Source organism: Myxocyprinus asiaticus, chromosome 19 (genome assembly GCF_019703515.2).
Source record: "Myxocyprinus asiaticus isolate MX2 ecotype Aquarium Trade chromosome 19, UBuf_Myxa_2, whole genome shotgun sequence".
In the NCBI taxonomy this organism is placed as follows: Eukaryota; Metazoa; Chordata; class Actinopteri; order Cypriniformes; family Catostomidae; genus Myxocyprinus; species Myxocyprinus asiaticus.
The window spans coordinates 34,722,806-34,748,082 of record NC_059362.1 but is presented as its reverse complement, the minus strand read 5'-3'; the positions used below and the strand labels follow the sequence as shown (position 1 = coordinate 34,748,082).

The window sequence follows — 25,277 nt, the reverse complement described above, 5'->3', positions numbered from 1 at the left end:
TGAGGACACCACAGCGGATGTCTGCAAAGGCTGGACAAGACATTCCAAAAGATTCTTTCCACACTGCATTGCAATGATTGATGTGGATGAGAATCTGTGGCCCGATAGACCGGGACATCAGGTGTAGAAAGACTGCACTATGATTCCCCATACAGCACTGCATGTACAGTTCTGCCTAAGGGGTGTTTCCTATGTTTACCTATCAATTTTGTAATTTTTTTCCCCTTTGTACTGTAAAATAGTGTTGTTTTTTTCTTTTCTGTATCGCAATGACATTGTACTGTAATTTGTTGACAGACCAACAGTAAAAGTGTAAATGTGAATCCTGTCCAATCTCTTGCAATCAATATCACACATACAGTAATGTGTAACTTTGTACTGTTGAAACTGATATATGCCATACAGAAAAAGTACAGCCTTGTGCATTTTCAAATACTGTCATCAAAACTGTAACCATAGTTTACATCAGGAAATACTGACAGAGTACACTGTTATATTGACAACATGGCTAATCATTTTGACTATACTGTTTGTGAACAATGTCACAAGGACTTGTCATTCTGATGGCACTAATTTGTTCAGTGACATAGGTATTTACTTTTGAGAGATGAACAAAGGATTTTGAGCAAGTTACAGGCTTTTGCAGGTAATCCATTTTGTGGTGCTGTTTGTACAAATTGTTTCGAGAAATGCACTTATGTTTGCAAATGTTAAGGATGATTCGAGAAATGTACCAAAGCGAAAAACTGTAATTTGGGAGACTGCTACAAATTTTTTTTTTCTAATATCCCCAGAGATTGAAGCAAGGTTTTCAGACCTGATCTAAAGACCTGAGTGGGCTGGCAGTTGAAGATGAAGTTTCTAATCCCATTGGCTTAAATGGGAGAGCTTCTTTTAGTGACTTCACTTTTAGTGGCTCCGAGTGGTTAGAAAAACACATTAACACTTTAACTGGCCAATCATCCAATACATGAACCAGCATTCAGAGCATTGCATGCATTCATAACTGTCAGAAGATGACTCATATAGATATGCATACCTTATGTGTCACTATGACATGTATTCATATACACCGTGTTTGAGCATAAAAAACAGTTTCTAATTAATGTGATAGTTCATCCAAAAATGAAAATTCTCTCATCATTTACTCACCCTCATCCCATTCTAGATTTGTATGACTTTCTTTCATCTGCTGAACACAAAGATTTTTTGAAGAATGCACAGAAAGGCTGTTCCATATTGTAGAGCGCATCTAAATGTCTTCAGCGAGAGACGCAGATATAAACATGAAAGTAGTCGGGGTAGCGTGCGTTGATGGAATACTTCTAAAAATCTTTGTTTGTGTTCAGCAGAAGAATGTAAGTCATACACATCTGGGATGGCATGAGGGAGAGTAAATGAGAGAAAATTTACATTTTTGGGCGAACTATCCCTTAAAATACAGATATGCTCACTGACAGTCTCTGGACTGGGATGAGACAGTGCTCCCCGGGATGGAATGATGTTTCCAGCAAGCTCAAGAGCAAGGCAAGGGGAACACTGCCATCAGGTGTTGAAAATAAAACCAGTGTGGTTCAGTTATAGAGAAACCTAAATACATTGAGGACATTCTGAGCTATCAATTGATATTTCAAACTGAACCTAAATGTAATAAAGTTTTAGTTTAATGAGTGCTGTCTGTGCTTACCATGTGAAAACTCAGAGGTTAGTATATTTGGAAAAGCCACACTTTGATTAGCTTATCTGAAAGACTGCAACAGTATTTTAATATTTAGTACTGGAAAGAATTAGCAACTCTTTAAGAGCTTAACTTTTAAAGATTACATGATATTTAGATGTTTTGCAGTTTCTATGAGTTACAAAAATTAAGCAAGCATATAAACATTTAAATTTTCAAATATTTAGCTTAATATAAATGTAGATTATTCTGTCAAGATGTTTTAACAATAAATCAGCCTTAAATTAGGTACTGAAGAATCTGGTCTCATTTGGATCTACAGCTCAGAAATGCACGATAGTCAGTGAATTATTATTATTTTTTTTTTTATTTAGAGTCACATGAGATATAATCAAAATTTCAATTTTATTTCAAAATGTAAAGCTGTATTGATGAGTAACACATTTGTTAGAAACAAAGAGGCACACAGACATGGAGCACACATCACATAATAACAAAAATAAAAGCTGATATCTCCACCTTTAGCCAAAACATAGATTTGAAAATATAGCAAAATTGGTTCCATCACATTATGGTGTTTTGCAGAACTGTCTTTTCTCATCATTACCGTCTTACAAAATACAAAAGCACAACCATCCAAACACACCTTACTCATGCACTTTTGACTAAACTTTAGCCAATAGCACTTCACCGTAACTCACAACCAATGCATTAGCCCCTTTGGCTAAAATGATCACTGTTATCTATATGAAAGCAACATGGCAAATATTGTTCATTTCGTGAATTTTCATAAGGCTGCTTGGTTTCATCATTTGTGCTTTTGTCAGCAGTATAGGCATTTGTTTAAAATAAAGGTCTGCTTTCTTTACACTGCAGTAACTTGGAGGGAATGATTATGTAAATACACCCAAGTATTAACATCAAGTCCTTAAATAAATGTAAACATATACATCTTTTGAGGTCAGAATATTGACCCACTTCACCTAAAACCATTACTGGAGCATTGTTCTGATATTTTTTGGAGTGGACTCATCATTCAGGTGTTTTGTGGTGAACCTGGTAGAAAGGAAAAAAAAGTGATTTAAAAATTATGCAATAATCATTGTAAAGGTTATAACAAATCAAAGGATATTTCTTTAAGAAAAAGGAGGAAAACGTACTTGAGGGCATTGAGGAGACCTTCAACATTATCTGCTGGCTGATCTTTCAAGACTTTAATGCACCCTTTCATCTAAAGAAAAAGTGTATGTGACATGAACAATTTTAAACCGAATCAAATCAATGTATTGGATGATTGAGGAAATATGTGGATGTAGTCTTACATCAATTTTTGAAGATTTGTTGAAGGCACCGTTTGGATGCACGTGGTCATAAAGGATAATAACCCCCACCATTACCCTCATACAAAAGAGGAGAGTATCTTCACTGTTGAACCGGCTTGTGTATTCTCTGTTAGCAGAGCAAAAATACTGAGCTTACTGGCACAAATGAATAAATGAATTTCCATCACTTTTGCAGTCATTTATGATTACTTGACAATGATTATTATTATGATAATGATTAGAGTACTAATGTCTCCATTAAGATAACGAAGGTCCTGAGATTTGAAATCGTCTTTTTGAGCCCCCATGCACCCCCTTGAGGAAGACCGTGTCCCATAAGAAATTGTTATTATTTAGCAACATTTGCCAGCCAATAAGTTTCCTTCAATGGACAGACTGATGTGCAAACAGGCTTGAGAGCAAGTTATGATGATATACAAGATCAATGTATAGCTGCTGACATATTTCAGAATCAAATTAGAAAAATAAATTTCACTACAGACACTTTCATGACTTTTCCATGTTTTTATTTATTTATTTATTTTTTTAAGTTTTTACTGATTTCCATGACTTTTCCAGCCTTGGAAAAAACTATTATAAAATTTCTTGGTATTTCCAAGACTGTAGAAACCCATACAGTCTTATGCCAACCCACCAAGAAATCTTAAGTTTTGCTATATTTCCAATCCTAAATTACATTAATATGGCATATATTAAATTATGTTTATCAAAGCAGAAATATTAAAACATCAACGAGAAGAAAATTGACTTGGTACTCACGGCGTCTCCAGCATGACCTTGCATACACTTGCCATGGTGCTCAGACAATCTGTGGTGTTCTCAAGAGGTAATGTCTTATTCTGCACAGAGGAAATATATTTATAATATGAAAAAAACAAAAAAACAAATGTCTTTAAGTTATATAACAATTGATTCTTTTGAATCAATCAGCCTTCTATTTTACATTATGTGATGAGAAAGACCTACCACTGTAACAAAGTTTGTTGTCGCTGTGCTCAGGGTCTTCAGCATGGGTGTGGCCTCCGCATAGAATAGAGACATTCTGTTTGCCATTTCATTATTGACCTCATTTTCAATATTCAACTTGATAGAAAAGAAAAATACATACATATAGAAACTAAAACAGCTGTGGGCACAATATCTTGTGTACTGTATCATCACATGTCAGGTCACTAAACTTACATTCATGTTGTTTAATCTATTTCGACTTATTGTTCTTCTGTAGTAGCTGAAGTCGTTTTGGATGGCCGGAATTCTCATCTAAACAAATGACACAATATGGTGAGCTATGCTTTTCTTTCTTGAATTCCCCTAATATGACAAGTGAACACAGTGAAGAATAAGAACGAAGCAGCTGGCACCTTCAGCTCATCAAAGCGGAGGGTGAAATGCAGGATTTCTGCGAACTGTTTAGCGAGGGCCTGTTCCCTCTCCAGGTGCTGAGTGGGAGTATACGGTGGACATGTCAGAGAATGTAACAGGCTCTGCAGCGCTTCCTCTACATGGAAGAGAGAAGTCTGATCAGATAAAGAGCTCGCATAACATTTTTACAGATCAAGGAGAGAATATTTGGGCGTATCTTCAATTTCGGGCACTTTTAGCTCTGTGAATTTCTAGGAAGTAAAATCCTGTTAAAACATTTTTAACACTCTCACTATTTTAATTTGTCTAACAGTAATCAAACAGTGTTTATGCATGAAAGTCATGGAAATTTCCAGCACAGCTCAAATTCTGAATTGTGTTTAACTGAATTCCGTGGTGGAGATGACAGTGATGGAAATCACATTTTTTACTTTTTTGAGATATAATGGCCGGCTTCTTTGCCTATTATAATAAATTTCACATGAGTTTATAGAACTGGCTGCTTATAATAAACAAAACCTATCTGTGAATTATATACATGATCAGCCACAACATTAAAACCACCTGCCTAATATTGTGTAGGTCCCCCTCGTGCCACCAAAACAGTGCCAACCCTATCTCAGAATAGCATTCTGAGATGCTATTCTTCTCATCACAATTGTACAGAGCGGTTATCGGAGTTACCGTAGACTATGTCAGTTCTAATCAGTTGGCCATTCTCTGTTGCCATTTCATCAACAAGCCGTTTCCATCAGCAGAACTGCCGCTTACTGTATGTTTTTTGTTTTTGGCTCCATTCTGAGTAAATTCTAGAGACTGTTGTGTCTGAAAATCCCAGGAGATCTGCAGTTACAGAAATACACCAACCAGTCCATCTGGCACCAACAATCATCCATGCGATTATCTAATCAGCCAATTGTGTGGCAGCAGTGCAGTGCATAAAATCAGGCAGATACGGCTCAGGAGCTTCAGTTAATGTTCACATCAACCATCAGAATGGGGAAAAAAATTATCTGGACTGTGGCATTATTGTTGGTGCCAGATGGGCTGGTTTGAGTATTTTTGTAACTGCTGATCTCCTGGGATTTTCACGCACAACAGTCTCTAGAATTTACTCAGAATGGTGCCAAAAACAAAAAAACATCCAGTGAGTGGCAGTTCTGTGGATGGAAACACCTTGTTGATGAGAGAGGTCAACAGAGACTGGTTCGAACTGGCAAAGTCAACAGTAACTCAAATAACCGCTCTGTACAATTGTGGTGCGAAGAATAGCTGAGATGCGGGTTGTCACTGTTTTGGTGGCACGAGGAGGACCTACAAAATATTAGGTAGGTTGTTTTGATGTTGTGGCTGATCGCTGTAATTATAACAATACATAATTGGGCTATCTTAGTACCTTAGTAAATTAAGTAGCCTATCTTACCTGGCGCTGATATTACAATGGCAAATCTTAGCAGTTTCTGCGAGTTGGCTCTCCATGTTGATTTTATTTTCTTAATTTTCCATCAGATAGCAAATATTCTACATTCATATTGAAAGATGTTCAGCAGGCAGAAGATTGGCGCGCACAAGTACAATCTTAACTGTAGTTCAAGTAGTTTAAAATACATGAGAAGAAGCGTGAAAATTCAATATTAGCAATCGCAGAAATTCGATTTCAGACAGGATTAGATTTCTTAGAGGACCCTTGAGTTAAGGCCCCGATATACAGTACTTCTGGAGAAGTTCTTCTTCGTTCAGGGGTAAAGAGAAGTTCTAAACAGCTGAGCAACGGTATACTGTTTGCGAACATTCAGACACTGGTCACACTGCTGTGGGAGGCGTTTAGAGGAGCATTTAAATATGAGGATGCTACATGTAAAACCTTAACTAATGTGACATTAAAATGTGTTATCAGTGACTTTATGCCTCATTCTATGAGCAGAATTCACATTAGATCAGTAAAAGAAGCTGTTTTAACCACTCGATGATGATTTAAAGTAAACTATATAGAGTAGAAATGTTTTAATTTGTCTTGTTTAGATTCTGAATTCATGATGCTAATGCGCTAACACTTAAGTTGAATACTGACTGAAAAATTTAAACAAAGTAACAGGTGGAGCTCCAGGTCACACCTACCGATGATGTGGACCAATGGCAGCAAAAAGGTGTTTAGCAGCTGGTTAGAAGTTTTTCTAAAAGTTCACCCAGGCAAGCTGTTACGAACACAAAAACCTTCTTTTTGGCCAGATTTTATTCTAAATGATATCACACCCATTTGTTCTTCGATTTAGTAAGTATATCTGGGCCTTAAGCTGAAAAACAGTAGGTAATTTGCCAGATTCGGACAGGATTAAAATCACAAAGTATATCTGTGAAACACGAATTTCCCTAACCTCCTCAGGAAAAATAGTCTATCTCCAAATAGGGATCAAGTCAGTTTAAATGTGACCGTCACATAATAAGTAAGTAGCATACTGAAATCTGTTTTGATAAAAAAACAACTCATGGGAGATTACATTTCCAGAAGTTGAAGAAACACCAATATATGGATCTAATTAATTATGAAAGTTTACCTAGTTTCAATGAAAAGGCATAGAACTTCTTTAGGCGGATAACAAGGGGACACACAGAGTTCCATGCCCTCTCCTGAAGGAACATGTCATTAGGATTCTGTATTGCCTAAAAAGACAAGCAAGAAAAATAACCCATGAAGTGCTTTTAAATACAGTTGACTGACCCTCACACATGTAAAAAAAAAAAAAAAAAAACAGCAATATTACACTATTTCTTGTAATTTTTATGCATGTGTCAGACTTGCATCTCGTATTTCCTGACCCGCCCCCTTATAGGCCTGTAAGCCGGACAAGATGCTCTCCGACTCCTGGAGGACAGCATTTACCTGGTTCCACACATCTCTTTCACAGTCTGTTGGCTGTGCATCTGAAACAAATCAACTTTATTACATACTAGCAAACACTAGTTATCTAATGCAATGAATTTCATTGCATTACACCGTGTCCTGAACAAACGCAACACTATTTCCAGCAACGAGTTTTTCAGCTAATTACAACATATTTGAAGTTATATGGAGCATGATTTTGGAAAAATTTCACTGCGAGTAGGGCCACCAAGCACCTTACAACATAAACATTGACAAAATGTCCTGACGCTTGTCGCTTAAATTTACATGAAGAGATTGCCACTTTGTCACGTCTGGTTAGGACAGGTGTTAGGTAATAAAATATTAAACAAATTGGCATCTGCAAACAAAGGATGCTGGACCTTTTCTCAGAACCAACTTTACTTTTCTTACTTTGCCATTTTAGCTGTTATTTATAATCAAACTGTTTCAAATTCATTTTAATTCAAGTCAGTTCCTCACAGGGTGCCCTCGCTGAGTAACCACAACTGCAATATAGTTAAATTATAAAATATAAATCAAATTAATGGACATATTCTACTTAGTTTGACAAACAGAATATGTCCCAATATACACTACCGGTCAAAAGTTTCGAAACACTTACTCATTCTTTATTATAATTTATCTTTCACATTTTAGAATAATAGTAAAGTCATCAAAACTATGGAATAACATAAATGGAACTATGGGAATTATGTTGTGACTAAACAAAATCCAAAATAAATCAAAACTGTGTTATATTTTAGCATCTTCAAAGTAGTCACCCTTTGCCTAGAATTTGCAGACATGTACTCTTGACATTTTCTTAACCAACTTCTTGAGGTATCACCCTGGGATGCTTATATATATATATATATATATATATATATATATATATATAATTTATTTATTTTTTGCTTTTTTAAAACAGTACTTCTATTATTTTATAATTTAAAACCTAACAATTATAATATATATATATATATATATATATATATATATATATATATATATATATATATATATATATATATATATATATATATATACACACACACATACAGTTGAAGTTTACATACACTTTAGCCAAATATATTTAAACTCAGTTTTTCACAATTCCTGACATTTAATCATAACATTCCCTGTCTTAGGTCAGTTAGGATCACTACTTTATTTTAAGAATGTGAAATGTCAGAATAATAGTAGAGAGTATGATTTATTTCAGCAAAGCATCCCCACAACATGATGCTGCCACCCCAAGCTTCAAGGTTGGGATGGTGTTCTTCGGCTTGCAAGCCTCACCCTTTTTCCTCCAAACATAACAATGGTCATTATGGCCAAAAAGTTCCATTTTTGTTTCATCAGACCACAGGAAATTTCTCCAAAACATCTTTGTCCCCATGTGCACTTACAAACTGTAGTCTGGCTTTTTTATGGCGGTTTTGGAGCATTGGCTTCTTCCTTGCTGAGCAGCCTTTCAGGTTATGTCACTATAGGACTTATTTTACTGTGGATATAGATACTTGTCTACCCGTTTCCTCCAGCATCTTCAAAAGGTCCTTTGCCGTTGTTCTGGGATTGATTTGCACTTTTTGCACAAAACTATGTTCATCTCTAGGAGAAAGAATGCATCTCCTTTCTGAGCGGTATGATGGCTGCGTGGCCCCATGGGGTTTATACTTGCGTACTATTGTTTGTACAGATGAACGTGGTACCTTCAGGCGTTTGGAAATTGCTCCCAAGGATGAACCAGACTTGTGGAGGTCCACATTTTTTTTTCTGAGGTCTTGGCAGATTTCTTTTGATTTTCCCATGACGTCAAGCAAAGAGGCACTAAGTTTGAAGGTAGGCCTTAAAATACATCCACAGGTACACCTCCAATTCAGTACACCTCCTTTCAGAAGCTAATTGGCTAATTGTCTAAAGGCTTGACATCATTTTCTGAAATTTTCCAAGCTGCTTAAAGGCACAGTTAACTTAGTTTATGTAAACTTCTGACCCACTGAAATTGTTATATAGTCAATTAAAAGTGAAACAATCTGTCTGTAAACAATTGTTGGAAAAATTACTCAAATCATGCACAAAGTAGATGTCCTAAACAACTTGCCAAAACTATAGTTTGCTAATATTAAATCTGTGGAGTGGTTAAAAAAATGAGTTAATGACTTCAACCTAAGTGTATGTAAACTTTTAACTTCAACAATCATCAGTTAGCAAAAATCTAACTAATGATACATTTTGCTTGGCCAAAAAAAAAAAAAAAAGGAGGTTCCCCAATATTTCAACATTTCATAGAGATGCTTATACCAAAAGTGAATTTCTAGATTATTTGTTGGTTATGCTCCTGAAATTCCTTCACACTAACAGCATCAAGGATATGTTGAACATTTTGGGAGAAGCTCTCTTTAAAGTTTATAAATAGAAAAATAAATCAAATTTACAGTGCAATATAATTCAATTGAGTTTGAACACGGTCACAGAGGGTTTAAGGCTGAAGTGAGTAATTTATTGCACCACAAGCACCTTTAAACAGAATTGCAAAAATAAAAATTTTAAATCAATGAAATAACCTAGTAAATAACCTACAAATGGGTTACTGATTGTTGTCATTGCATATTAAAATAGATGGAGAAAGTATTTTAACATCGAAAGTTACAAACTTCAGCTTTAAATGTTTACTGGATAAGTATACGGTGGTATAAAGGTTTTCAGGTCTAAGATTTCAGAATGAGAAAAGTAGAGACCAGAGAACACAGAATGTCAGGAAAATGTCACAGAACAAGCAGGAGCACAGCTGAAAAGAGCAATGAGATCATTTCTCAGACAATGAATCATGCTTTTAATGTAGTATGGAGTGAGTACTGCTACACAGACAAACATAGCCGCATTGGACTTGATGTTAATTACACATACTGAAGATTGGTAACTGCACATATAGGTTTGCCAGCAACAAGTCAGAATTTAAAATATGTCAAAGGAAAAAAACTTTTAGCATTTGCAATCTTACTGGAGTAACTAGACTCATTGAAAGATTGCATGTTCAGGAAATGAGAGGATATGCAAACTATTTGCACAATCAAACTCATTTGCACAAAACATTTGCAATGCAAAAACATTTAGAAGCTCTGTTTTGCTGTTGCGTTATAACAAGTACATTTGCAAGGACAATTCAGACAATGGTACTTGCAAAAGGTTAGCAGCTGGAAAAACTGACAGACACCAGGCCAGGCAAAAGCTCTGCTCACTTTCAAAGTCAAGGAAAAAGTTTGGCCCCTGATCAAGCTCTGTGCAAGTGAGCACTTTTAACAGATTCCCCATTTGGATTCTGAAAGAGAAAAGCAAGAAGAGAAAAGAGAGAAAGAGAGAGACAGGTATTGCATGTCAAGGACAGTCACATAACAGGACATCACTGAGCATTAAAGAGTGATTCTGCTTAGTCTCATGCTCCTAAATACAGCATTCCCTCATCAGCTTCTCATGGTGAACATGGACATTTTCCTAAATCGAAACCATTTTCATATAAGAACCTTTTTTATTTTCCGAATCATTGTCAGCACATTTATTCTAGTTTATTCTCAGGACAAGCTTTAAACAAAGCAAGTGCAATACTACAATGGCAAAGAATAAACCAGAAATGTGAATCAATTATTACTGTCATTTCATACCATTTATTCACCAAGGGAAACAAAGTGGGAAAACTGTCCTATAAGAAAGCACTTAGACTGTCAGTCCAGCTCCTACTGCCACAGCTATGGAGAAAAACAACTGGTTATAGTCTCGCCAACCCCAGACTCCACCTCTTCACAAAACTTACTTTCAAAGTCCAGGAAAAAATGTGGATAGTTCTCTATTTCCCTTGTAAGGACTTTTAGAAGATTACCCATTCCAGCGAAACCTAATCAAGATATAATGATAAAGACATGAATTAAAAAAATGAGAAATGAGACCTCTTGCATATTAAAACAATACCACCTGTTTCATAGCAACTGATCAGTGTACTCTAAATAATAAATGTTCTAGACTCGAGAATCTACACTGTAAACCCTAAAGTTGTCATTACTGGAAATATCAAGTTGTCTTAAGTATATCAAGATTTGGGCTCATAACTCAGAAATGGTGTTCACTGAACTTATTCATCTTAAAAAGACTTAAGCTTTTTAGTGTTATTAACTCTGGCTTAATATTGTGGCTATGGGGAATACCCACAATCCCTTGTTGCTTTAATTTTTTTAATTATGTTTCCTTGGTCAGAGGTTTAAATAATAATTATTAAGAATTTACAGATGTTTTAGCTCTTTTGTTGTATTATTTATTTTGTTTTGTTGCAAATAGTTGTTTTGTGTGAATTGTGCTATAGTTTCAATCAATTAAATTAACAACAGCTGAAATAATATTTAAATAGCAAATCTGAGTTATCTAGTTAACTGAAATACTCAAGTATTGGGAGACCCCATTACTTAATGGAATTGAGGGGACAAGTTTACTCAATCAAATAAGTGCAATAAACTTAGTGTTTTCAGTGTAGAGAATTCTAGAGAATCTCACCTATGTTTTCTAAACTAAAGAAAACAATACTACAACACGTTTTACCCAGCGTATATGACCTCATTTGAAATGGCAGCATGCACTACAAGCAGTAGAAACTATTTTTTCCTCTTGCTGTGGGTGGTAACTAAGAATTTTCCTCTTAATTATATATGAAAAGTGGTAGGTGAAATTACTGGATTGGCTTATTCCAGAGAATGGCTGGAGAAATAACCAAGTTGCTTCTTCATTCTGACAATCTTTATACACTGATCAGACACAACATTAAAACCACCTGCCTAATGTTGTGTAGGTCCCCCTTGTGCTGCCAAAACAGGCGTTTCCGTCCGTAGAACTGCCGCTCACTGGATGTTTTTTGTTTTTGGCACCATTTGGAGTAAATTCTAGAGATTGTTGTGCGTGAAAATCCCAGGAGATCAACAGTTACAGAAATACTCAAACCAGCCCTTCTGGCACCAACATGCCACGCTCCAAATCATTGAGATCACATTTTTTCCCCATTCTGATGGTTGATGTGAGCATTAACTGAAGCTCCTGACCTGTATCTGTGTGATTTTATGCAATGCACTGCTGCCACACGATTGGCTGATTAGATAATCGCATGGATGTTGGTGCCAGACGGGCTGGTTCGAGTATTTCTGTAACTGCTGATCTCCTGGGATTTTTCACACACAACAGTCTCTAGAATTTCTCCGAATGGTGCCAAAAACAAAAAACATCCAGTGAGCGGCAGTTCTGCTGATGGAAACGGCTTGTTGATGAGAGAGGTCAATGGAGAATGGCCAGACTGATTCAAACTGAATAAGTTTACGGTAACTCCGATAACCGCTCTGTACAACTGTGGTGAGAAAAATAGCATCTCAGAATGCTATTCTGAGATGCGGGTTGGCTCTGTTTTGGCGGCATGAGGGGGACCTACACAATATAGGCAGGTGATTTTAATGTTGTGGCTGATCGGTGTATACCTTGCTATGACACTTCACTCAATTAATATAATAATGCTATGCCTGTTTATACTGCCAGGCCTTTAATAATACATTAACAACAAATGAGAACTTAAAACAAATGCACCTTTCCATGTTTGTCCATATGATGACTGACAACATGTCAGATCTTATTGACAAATTAAATAAAAAAATAAGTCAAAATGTAACATTTTTGAAACAGTCATTTTTAATGGAACACTTGCATGATCTTATCAAAATAATTATAAAGTTAAAAAATAGAATGTGGAGACTTTGTAGGTTCACATTACTTAAAATTCAAAGTTTTTTTTTTAAAGGAATAGTTCACCCAAAAAATAAAATTCTCTCATTATTCACTTACCCTGATGCCATCCCAGATGTGTATGACTGTCTCTCTTCAGCAGAACACAAATGAAGATTTTGGTCCTTATAAAAGAAGTACATGTGTGCCAGCACTTTGACAGTCCAAAAGTCATATTTAGGCAGCATAAATGTAATCCACGCAACTCCAGTCGATCAATGAATGTCTTCTAAAGCGAATCGATAGGTTTAAGTATGAAACAAGTCAATAATTAAAACGTTTTTAACTTTAAATCGGCACTTCCATCCAGGGCTCTGATGCTGTTTGAAATGGTCAAATTCTTGTGTGGCATTCGTTCTTCTGCTGTAAATAAGTGGCACTTCCGAATTCTCGTGTGAACTCGCCGATGCACTTACATCACTCTTCACATCAGCTGCTGGCAGAAAGAACTTTTGAAAAAGTTAATAACGTTTTAATTATCGATTTATTTATTTTTACAAAAATGCATCGATTTGTTTCAGAAGACATTCACTGATTGAATGGAGTTGTGTGGATTACTTTTATTGCTGCCTAAATATGACTTTTGGACTGTGCTGGCACCCGTGTACTTCTATTATAATGACATGACAGAGCTTATTCTAAAAATCTTTAGTTGTGTTCTGCTTAAGACAGTCATACACATCTGGGATGGCATCAGGGTAAGTGAATAATGGGAGAATTTTGGGAGAACTATTCCTTTAAATAAATAATTTAGGTAATAGGGGTTCGGCTTACAAAAAAAGGGTCGAAAACCCCTTCTGTAATGCATTAAACAAAAACATGGCAATGGTTGCAACTCTTCCTTGACACAGCAGAGGGAGCAAGTACACATCATAATGCTATTATCTGGCATAGTGTCAGTAAATCTCAGCATCTATAAAGGATGTGGTGTGTAATGTGACTACCTAATCTCAAGCCAAAATATTTCATGATGAGTTTGCATTTTAACTTCACACATTCATCAGCAAGTCTAGAAATGTATTAACATCAGCCCCTTCGAATAAGGTTGAATCCACAAGTCACAGTTTGATTCTCCAGATAATCTTCTATGCAAGAGGATTTGAAGACAATGCTGTTTCTGCTGTATGTGGTTAACTGCCACATATGAGTGTAGCCGATTCAAATGAGCTTCCTGTCAAATCTACAGTGCTCCAACCATCGGAACAACTGCACTTGCAAAAGCACGAGAAACTGTCACTTGGGTGGCTGTGAAACAAAGCGGGCACAGAACGTTCTGCCCATTTCTAAGCCACTGTGCGAGTGTGCATATGCGTGTCCATCACTATGAACCATATTCATCATACAGAGTGAATCACAGTATGACAAATTCAGCACGCCTGCATTCAGACCAGCTCTCTGCCCACATACTGCATGTCAAAAAGCTATTACAAATGCATCTGAAAACACATGCACACGCACACAGGCCCTGACCTGCATCATCAATGAGGTGACCTTATGGTGTAAAAATGTTGGAGGGACCATGGCACTGTGTTTATGCAGTGTAATGAAAAACTTCAGCATGTTCATTGTGCTGGTCAGACTGACAGACCTTTCACAAAGTGCTCTAGTGCCCTTCACATGCACTTGAAAGTTGTAAACGAGTAACCAGGAAAGTTGGTGAGGAAGTGTTGTAGAAAAATTCCTGTTTATAAAAAGATATTAAAGATTTTACAACTTATTCTAAATAAAGGGAAATTGATTCAGGTTTTTTTTTGTGTGTGTGTGTATGTGTGTCTGGGTGATATTAATACTAGCTGTAGTAAAACAAAGTTCTAAATCTAAATTCTGATTGGATAAGCCAGGTTCGAAGCTGTTATAAAGGCACACTTGTGGCTGCACATTCTATATTAAGGGAATGTTTCGGGTTAAATACAAAAAGTAAAACTCAATCAACAGCATTTGTAACATAATGTTGATTACCACCGAAAATATTGGACTTGCCCCTTGTTCATAAAAAAAAATAAATAAAAAAAAAGGAAAATCAAACTACTTGCGTTTACACTAAGGCACTTACAATGGAAGTGAATGGGGCCAGTCCATAAACATTCTAATACACAGCCACAGGAAGCAAACATTACAAATGTTAAGATTTTAGTGTGATAAAAATCTCTATTCTACGTGATTTTAGTTCAATAAAATTGCTCACAGGGTTCTTGATCACCAAAGTGGCATTCAACTGATCACAATGTATAGTCAGGACATTAATAATGTGAAAAATTACTATTAAAATGTAAAAAAAAAAAAAATGTTCTGAACTTCTTAAACTACTTCAATGAGTTCTCATCAAAAAAATCCTCCGTGTGTAGCAATGACAGCTTTGCAGATCCTTGGCATTCTAGCTGTCAGTTTGTCCAGATACTCAGGTGACATTTCACCCCACACTTCCTGTAGCACTTGCCATAGATGTGGCTGTCTTGTCGGGCACTTCTCCCGCACCTTACAGTCTAGCTGATCCCACAAAAGCTCAATGGGGTTAAGATCCATAACGCTCTTTTCCAATTATCTGTTGTCCAATGTCTGTGCTTCTTTGCCCACTCTAACCTTTTCTTTTTGTTTTTCTGTTTCAAAAGTGGCTTTGTCTTTGCAATTCTTCCCATAAGGACTGTACCCCTGAGTCTTCTCTTTACTGTTGTACATGAAACTGGTTGAGGACATGTGAGGCATCTATTTCTCAAACTAGAGACTCTGATGTACTTATCCTCCTGTTTAGTTGTACATCTGGCCTTCCACATCTCTTTCTGTTCTTGTTAGAGCCAGTTGTCCTTTGTCTTTGAAGAATATAGTTGTACACCTATGTATAAAATCTAGAGTTTTTGGGCAATTTCAAGCATTGTATAGCCTTCATTCCTCAAAACAATGATTGACTGAAGAAATTCTAGAGAAAGCCGTTTCTTTTTTGCCATTTTTGACCTAATATTGACCTTAAGACATGCCAGTCTATTGCATACTGTGGCAACTCAAAAACAAACACAAAAACAATGTTAAGCTTCATTTAATGAACCAAATAGCTTTCAACTGTGTTTGATATAAATGGCAAGTGATTTTCTAGTAGCAAATTAGCAATTTAGCATGATTACTCAGGGATAAGGTGTTGGGAGTGATGACTGCTGGAAATGGGGCCTGTCTAGATTTGATCAAAAATGACTTTTTTCAAAGAGTGATGGTGCTGGTTTTATTTTTTTTTACATCAGTAATGTCCTGACTATACTTTGTGATCAGTTGAATGCCACTTTGGTGAATGCCAATTTCCTTCCGAAACAGCAAAATTTGTACATTATTCTGAACTTATGGCCGCCAGTGTAAATGTTTATAGAACACTGGTGTCTTATTTTGCGATTGCTGGCATTATTAACTGGATGTAAACTAATGTTGAGACCCCCATGTCTTCTGGAATTAGATGAAATTAAATGCTTCTTTGCTTTGCAATTAAACCATGTATGCTGCAATTAAAGGCTATGCGAGCAGAACAATAAGACCCTTTATTCGTGTCTGAAAAGACCTCTGTTAGCCTCAGCCTGCTAAGCAGCTCATAAACAGAGCAGTAAATTAATTTTTGCATCTCGGTTGGCCTTAAACAGAGCCTGCAATCGCTCAGGTCTTATATTTACAGATTCACAAATTACTGGTTTATTCACTTCCTAATGAGGTTCCCAGAGTGACATTGTTTGTGTTTCTCGAATCCGCATGTGTTACGAGGCACCGGGTCTACACTACAACACTTCCTGTTTTGTGGAGGCTAAACACTATAGCACTCATTCAGAGTTCACATCAGTTGTGTTTATTGTAATGTCTGCACGTGTTTCTTGGTCCACGTGCCTACACAGAAAGGCAAATATTGCAAACTACTGCTTCAGAAAGCACTGTTCATGAAGCCTATTGAACCTAGTCGAAATGATAAGATTGGTAAAGCTTTAAATTTGATCCTCCGGTTATCAACACGATGCCACTATCAGCGTATATTTGTCATCAATACCTTTTCTGGAGGAGAATGTATGATTCGTTCTAGATCATCCACTTGTTTTTAATTCTGAAACAAAAGAAAGAACAGCAAATCAGTCCTGCATATTGTGTTGAATATAGAAAAACAACAATTCATTTTTGCTGGTTCTAACCTTTACTTCATTAACACCATGCCAAATTTCAGGGATACAAACTCATGAGCGCTGAAAAAGGTGAGAAAGTCATAGAAGGTGTTCCAGATGTATAAATTATGTTGATTTGTTTATTGTATGTAAAGCTTTTTGTTTTTAAGCATTTAAGCTTAAAGTAACCCTTTCAAGTTATTATAATAAGAAAATGTAGAAAATGTAACCGAACAATTTGGGTAATTTAGCTGCAGAAAAGGTGACTAGCTGAAGGGTGAGTAGTTTGCATCCCTGTTATTTAAAGGAATATTCTGGGTTCAATACAAGTTAAGCTCATTCGACAGCATTTGTGGCATAATGCTGATTACCACAAAATAAATTTTGACTTGTCTCTCCTTTTCTTTCAAAAAAGCAAAAATCGAGGTTACAGTGAGGTGCTTACAAATGGAAGTGAATAAGATTTTTGGAGGGTTTGAAGGTGGAATTGACGCTTCGCTAAGCCCAATCTTAAAAGCGTTTCTGACCAATCCTGTCTTAGCAACTGTTGCCCCGCTGCCATTTCTCTGTCAAACATTTGCCTTTTTACAACAAGAGCCTATGGGAGTAATGTGTGTTTGAGTAATTTTAAGCTGGATTTTATCGATATGATCCAAAAAAAAAAAAAAAAAAATTTAAACGTTCTTGCTGGGTCACTTGTAATAGCGACATGAGGTACCTAGAGGTGGATACACAGTGTTTTCTTCTTTCTTTTTTAAAAAATCTTTAAAGGGGTCATGAAATGGAGAATCAAATTTTTCTTGATATAGAGTTGTGCTCAAATGTTTGCATACCCTGGCAGAAATTGTGAAATTTTGGCATTGATTTTGAAAATATAACTGATCATGCAAAAAAAAAAAAAAACTGTCTTTTATTTAAGGATTGTGATCATATGAAGCCATTTATTATCACATAGTTGTTTGGCTCCTTTTTAAATCATAATGGTAACAGAAATCACCCAAATGGCCCTGATCAAAAGTTTACATACCCTTGAATGTTTGGCCGTTACAGATACACAAGGTGACACACACAGGTTTAAATGGCAATTAAAGGTTAATTTCCCACACCTGTGGCTTTTTAAATTGCAATTAGTGTCTGTGTATAAATAGTCAATGAGTTTGTTAGCTCTCACGTGGATGCACTGAGCATTCTAGGTACTGAGCCATGGGGAGCAGAAAAGAAGTGTCAAAAGACCTGTGTAACAAGGTAATGGAACTTTATAAAGATGGAAAAGGATATAAAAAGATATCCAAAGCCTTGAAAATGCCAGTCAGTGCTGTTCAATCACTTATTAAGAAGTGGAAAATTCTGGGATCTCTTGACACCAAGCCAAGAAAGATTTCAGCCACAACTGCCAGAAGAATTGTTCGGGATACAAAGAAAAACCCACAGGTAACCTCAGGAGAAATACAGGCTGCTCTGGAAAAAGATGGTGTGGTTGTTTCAAGGAGCACAATACGATGAAACAACCACACTTGTCTTTTTCCAGAGCAGCCTGTATTTCTCCAGAGGTTACCTGTGGGTTTTTGATTGAACAGTACTGACTGGCATTTTCAAGGCTTTGGATGTCTTTTTATATCCTTTTCCATCTTTATAAAGTTCCATTACCTTGTTACGCAGGTCTTTTGACAGTTCTTTTCTGCTCCCCATGGCTCAGTATCTAGCCTGCTCAGTGCATCCACATGAGAGCTAACAACCCCATTGACTATTTATACACAGACACTAATTGCAATTTACAAAGCCACAGGTGTGGGAAATTAACCTTTAATTGCCATTTAAACCTGTGTGTGTCACCTTGTGTGTTTGTAACAAGGCCAAACATTCAAGGGTATGTAAACTTTTGATCAGGGCCATTTGGGTGATTTCTGTTATTATTATGATTTAAAAAGGAGCCAAACAACTATGTGATAAAAAATGGCTTCATATGATCACTATCCTTAAATAAAAGACAGTTTTTTTGCATGATCAGTCATTTTCAAAATCAATGCCAAAATTTCACAATTTCTGCCAGGGTATGCAAACTTTGAGCACAACTGTAAGAGGTAACTAACTATACTATAAAAACATACTGTAAATTTCAGAACTCAGAACTTCCTCGCCAGTCTAAAAAGAGCATTTATAGTTGCCACCCTGCTGAAACATCTCGTTTTGAAATCTGTCCGTTCATGATGTCACAAAACATTGCACATTTGTATTGCACCTCAATGCGCCTACAGTATGTATGTGTGTCATTTCACCGTTCTTTGGGCTATGATGTGTTTGTTTGTTTTTTTTGTCTCATGTCAGTGATGTTTGTGAACCTTCATAATACAATTCAAGCTTTGCAAAGGAACTGTTATTGAAGGATGGGGCAGTTAAAAACACTTTATAAACACAAGTAAACTGTTTCATTAATGAATATTTCAAATGTGATGACTGTTTGATAGTTTATGGTGCTGAATGTTAACAGTTAGGCTTGAGATGAACAGTTTAATATATTCAGATGCAATGTGTTGGATGTGCGTTGTGTGTAAACCCTGCAATTTTGTTTTAATAATGTTGAGGGGCTTGTTCATTCTCTTCTGATTGAGTTTGCTGCATTTGAAGGGCTGCATGATGTCAGCCTATCACAACAGTGTGCGTTTACGTTGAAGTTTTAAGGAGGCGCTTAGGACAAAACAGAGCGTTTCAGACAGAGGGCCAAAAACAGGGTGGAAAATTATCATATATTGATATATATATGACATATATCATACATAAATTATGACTGTTTTGGTGCAAAAAAAAAAAAACTTATAACAGTATCATTGGACCTCAGGGAAGATAATAAAACTATACAAAACAGCACTTCAATTCCTATGCGGAGTTCTGCAGAGCTTGTCAGAGCGAGTGACAATAACCAAGGGGGCGGAGCTTAGCGAAGGGACAATTGTGAAGCTTATAATGTTATAAAAGCACTTATATGAATTCTTCTGTTAAAACGTGTGTATTATTTGAGCTGTAAAGTTGTTTAAATAGTTTATTTTTTTATTTTGGGGTTTGTTGACTATATCGTTATGGCAACAAAGTTGTAAAATTGACTATTGGCTAACAGAAAAGGTTAGTAAGTGATTTTATCACATTACATTCATGTTAACACACATATTATTTATGTCTTTTGGCTATACTTTTGAAACAGTGAGAATTTTAACGTTTACGGATTGGCCCCATTCACTTCCATAATTAGTGTCTCACTGAAACCCAGATTTTGGCTTTTTTTTTTTTTTAAAGGGGGGGCAAGTCAAAATTATTTTTTGTGGTAATCAGTATAATGCCACAAATGCTGTCGACTGAGCTTAACTTGTAATGAACCCGGAATATTCCTTTAATTGATAAATGCAACTAATTATTATACACACAACTGACTAAATAAATATGAAACTATATCAATAAATGTCATTAAAATGTCAAAAGAGTAGCTTGACGAGATTTAAAAAAAAAAAAATTCCTTTTGAAGCTTCATGTTAACTAAGGTATTAAATATCCAGTAACCTCCCTGCCTAGTAAAGGCAACTCATAACAACCTATGAGGTATGCTCATGGTAAGAGGATCACGTGAAAACAATACATACAGTAGCCTTACACAGAATGGGCAAAGGCAACAGCACAGCATAAGTGTTGTCACTTTTTTGAAAGACATCATAAAACAATTTGGTTTGCAAATTTTTTTTACAGGAAAAAGAACAACAAAAAAGCGTTCAAGTGTTCATATAATGGATGATAGTGACAAAAAAACTTGTCACACAAATTTTGAAAGACGCTTAAGATGCTAAATTAACAATCCATTTGACAAGGAAAAGGAAGCTACAAGTCATCTAGAAAGCAGGTCTCTAGATTTGCCCTAACAAAAGATTAGCAGATATCAACATGTGTTGACCTCCCCCCCCCCCCCAGAGAGGACTTATCAGCACAGAGTAGTACTCACAGTCGCCTCCCACGAGACGGCGTTCCAGTTCCACACTTTCTTGATCTTCTGAAGATAAAGATTACCATTCCAAATTAATACATCATTCTCTTCTGCAATGACGCATCGCTAGGGACCAACAGTGCTAATAAACCTAGACTAATAGACAGAGAGAGACAGAGATAAAGAACTCCCTCCCTCTGGCTCGCCTTCCATCTGTCAGTGTTCATACTGCTCACGCTTCCCTTCCCCCACTCAAACCTGAGGACAGGGCATGAACAGACCCCACTGGGACTCTGCCATGGAGTCACACTCCCTTATATGGGCATATGGCTGCTCGACGCATGACCCAGATGAGTGGTCTTCCCTCTTCCTCCTCCATGTCTACACCTTAATCTCACTTATGAAGCCATCACTCTGTTCTACATGCTCTGAAAAACCAGATGAATTTCAGAATAAGAAAACAACACAAGACGTAATAAATGCCATAGCGCTTGGCATTGATTTGCAGATGGGCAAATGCAGGAACACCATAAGTGCAGGGTAACTTGGGAAGATCTTCCTTTAGACAGTGATGATCTAGGCCGAAGCAGGCCTTTAATGTGGTGGGGATATTTTATCTGTGGTATTTCCCTCTTACCAGGCCCAGGTACTGGAATCAGGAAAAGAGAATTCCCAGTGAATAAACATGTTTTTCAGAACTCGCAGTGGAATTTTCCAGTGACCCCAATAACACAAGCTGCAACATGCTGAATAGCAGTTATTATTTGAGATTAAACTGAAAGGATGAATGAGGGAGGGTACTGGCTTGAAGGTCAGGTTTGAAGATTATCTCAGTTAAAATGAAAAATTTCCACTCACTTAGTGAAATAAGAGAATGTTTGCAAAACCCATAAAAATAAAAGAGAAAGTTGGCTACTTGTCACAAACAAACATCATTACTGGCATGTATCTTTCTCATGGTCTGTTCACTCTGAAAAATCTCATATATAAAGCATCACCACAACTTGCCCACTGCTGTCTGCCAGGATGACAACAATCTCCATGGTAACCAAAGGGCAATTGCACAGCGAAGCACATACAAGTAAAAGCTTTCCTGAGGCAACAGAACTACAGCAGTATGGATGATGAGCATTACATCCTGACCTATATCGAGGGGAGAGACAGTCGTGTCATACTTGGCTGAACCTAACACATAAGGTTTTTAGTAGGGCTGGGTGACCTATATCAAGGGGAGACAGTCATGTCATACTTGGCTGAACCTAACACGTAAGATTTTTAGTAGGGCTGCGTTTTGATACAGATTTCCAGATTCGATTCTGATTCACAAGCTCTCGATTCTATTCAATTCAGATTTTGATTTGATTTTGATTCATATGGGTATATTTCAGTTATAATGTACCTTTTGCTTACATATGAAAGATATCGTCTCCCAGCTAATGCTGTTAATTATACAGGGGACCTTATAACTAGGTATATTACAAAAATATTACTTTAATTATATTTTATTAGTTTTTCATCATTTTGGTCACATTTTAGCTTTTTTTTTTTTTTATGAACAAATCCATGTTTTCAATCAATAAATAAGATACATAACATGTTTATTGTTTAATTGCATAATATTGACTATTTACAAGTATTTATATTGATTTATTGAACATCAACAGTAAAACCGGTACAGTCTCTTTAGCAAAAACGGCATTTCTGTAAAGAGTGCCTACAGATAAGCGTATGCTAACTAGAGAGACTCGAATGGCTTTATCTTATCTGTGCCATGCATGATACGAATTAAATGTTTATTTATTAATTAATGTATTTTTTTTTTTTTATCAACAACTGACTGTAGAGAACAGACTGGGTATTAAAAGAGACTTTATTCAATGACAAATGGGTTGTGTGGATCTAGTCTTTGGACACACATACTGTACACCAGTAGTGTTGTCTAGGGCATATGCCGTATACCCACCTATCTTTCTTAGGATTTTGCATATGCCCACCTCAAATAAGTGATGATACGTATTGCCGCCATTACAACGAGTAGACTTTTGACCCAGAACTTTTTCTAATAACGCGGTGCCGCAGCACCATGGAGCGAATAGTGTTTTATTTTTATATATATATATATATATATATATATATATATATATATAGATATATATATCTATATATATCTATATATATATATATATATATATATATATATATATATATATATATATATATAATTATTCTTTTAAAAAGTGTACAGGGATTCTCTCTAAATGCGCACATAGCAGCGGGAGGCAGGAGCGCAACTGCTGGCACAGGCAAGACAGACAGTCCGACTAAGCTGATCCAGCAATCAGAACGTTCATTTCAGACATGATTGGATATTTGCTAACCAATCATATTTTCCGTTTTAGTTAAGGGCGGGACACATCCAGCATCTAATGCAGATGAACAAGTATCCCAAGAGTAACCACACACACACACACACACATTTAAATTTAACTTATGCAATTAAACTTTGTGAAAATATTGCATGTTATTGCACCCGTGCTAGGTTTTGATGCTCTTTGCAGATGCTGGACACCTGTGTCCCGTAGCTATATCAAATGTCTTTTTTTGTGTGTGTGTGTTCCTTTTTCTGCTGTCGGTGGTGCCTTTTTCTTGTGATATCAAATCATTTAAATTTATATTTCTAAGTAGGAAAACAATTTCACTATACACAGAAAAGCACATTATAGTACACAAACAAAACAAATAACCATTAATTCTCTTGTAGGCTATATATGGTAATATAAGATAACGTGTTAACGTGAACATTACTACACTCATATTAGCTATACAATGCTTAACAGTTTATTGCATATTATGTATGTGTTAGTTATTAGAGTAATTTTCACAGTAGCCTAATGAAAGGAACATTAATGAGACTGTGACGAGGAGGAGGGCGGGGCTGGGCCGTGACTACGCACGCCTGGACCCCAATCGGGCTTATCAGCCGAGGAGAGGGATCAGTGCAGCGGGATGCGGCAGTTCGAAAGAGAGAGAGAGAGAGAGAGAGAGAGAGAGAGAGAGAGAGAGAGAGAGAGAGAGAGAGAGAGCCACACGCAGTTGCCGTGTGTGCGTTTGTGTTGTGTGTCTTTTTGTTTCATTAAATATTATTTTGACCGTTCAGTCGGTTCCCGCCGCCTCCTTTCACATTTTAACCTTGTTTCATTGGTGCTGAAGCCCGGGAAGAAGGAGGGATGCCGTGGAGTCCTTGCTACTTGCATCCGCCCAAAGGAGCAGCCACGGCCGTCCGCCGGGGGATGGAGGAGTCACTGCTGGCCGCCTGGACGAGGAGGAACAGCCGCCGTCTGCGAAGGGAGGAGGAGCTTGCTGCCGGCCACCTAGAGCGGTGGAGCCTCTGCCAGGTGTGGAGGGGCACCCTACCAGCCATCAAAACTGCCAGAGGTCGGAGGACTTGCTCCGGTCCACCCGGGGAGGAGCGGCTGTCATCCACCAGAGGATGAATGATCGAGGACCAGGTGACTGCGTATCTGGGAACCGGTGAGCTCCACCTTGCCCTTTCCCTCTCCTCTTTATTTTGTTTTTGTTTTTCCCTCCCCTTTTGGGGAAAAGAGCTCTAGAGTGGCAGGGCCAGAGGGCAGCCTGATATACATTTTGTAAGTTCATGTGGGACTATAATTGCAACAGCCAATTTTATTTATTTATTTATTTTTAATGGAAAAAATATATTTTACACATTTTACATACACTATATTGCCAAAAGTATTCGCTCACCTGCCTTTAGACGCATATGAACTTAAGTGACATCCCATTCTTAATCCATAGGGTTTAATATGACGTCAGCCCACCCTTTGCAGCTATAACAGCTTCAACTATTATGGGAAGGCTTTCCACAAGGTTTAGGAGTGTGTTTATGGGAATTTTTGACCATTCTTCCAGAAGCGCATTTGTGAGGTCAGACACTGATGTTGGACGAGAAGGCCTGGCTCACAGTCTTCGCTCAAATTTATCCCAAAGGTGCTCTATCGGGTTGAGGTCAGGACTCTGTGCAGGCCAGTCAAGTTCTTCCACACCAAACTCGCTCATCCATGTCTTTATGGACCTTGCTTTGTGCACTGGTGCGCAG

The 25,277-nt window shown here is 37.0% G+C and overlaps 1 protein-coding gene across 8 annotated transcripts in view; it reads right to left on the bottom strand.

The window, feature by feature from the left end:
* Nucleotides 1-2,026: 2,026 nt before the first annotated feature.
* Nucleotides 2,027-25,277, bottom strand: part of LOC127409837 (CYFIP-related Rac1 interactor A-like) — a 52,768-nt gene continuing 29,517 nt past the window's right edge. Inside the window, exons 1-13 of one of the 8 annotated variants that reach the window (XM_051644692.1) lie at nt 21,179-21,195; nt 17,088-17,141; nt 11,079-11,159; nt 10,510-10,589; nt 7,184-7,305; nt 6,939-7,044; nt 4,383-4,519; nt 4,204-4,281; nt 3,988-4,104; nt 3,781-3,860; nt 3,001-3,127; nt 2,839-2,909; nt 2,027-2,734 (exon numbers count right to left, since the gene is read on the bottom strand). In XM_051644692.1, the coding sequence (XP_051500652.1) occupies nt 2,671-2,734; nt 2,839-2,909; nt 3,001-3,127; nt 3,781-3,860; nt 3,988-4,104; nt 4,204-4,281; nt 4,383-4,519; nt 6,939-7,044; nt 7,184-7,305; nt 10,510-10,582 (975 nt within the window). In that variant the 5' untranslated portion in view covers nt 10,583-10,589; nt 11,079-11,159; nt 17,088-17,141; nt 21,179-21,195 and the 3' untranslated portion in view covers nt 2,027-2,670. Of the gene's footprint in view, nt 2,735-2,838; nt 2,910-3,000; nt 3,128-3,780; nt 3,861-3,987; nt 4,105-4,203; nt 4,282-4,382; nt 4,520-6,938; nt 7,045-7,145; nt 8,098-10,509; nt 10,590-11,078; nt 11,160-17,087; nt 17,142-21,178; nt 21,310-25,277 lie in introns of those variants that run through there. The other 7 variants (XM_051644690.1, XM_051644693.1, XM_051644695.1 and 4 more) reach the window with 7 other exon arrangements.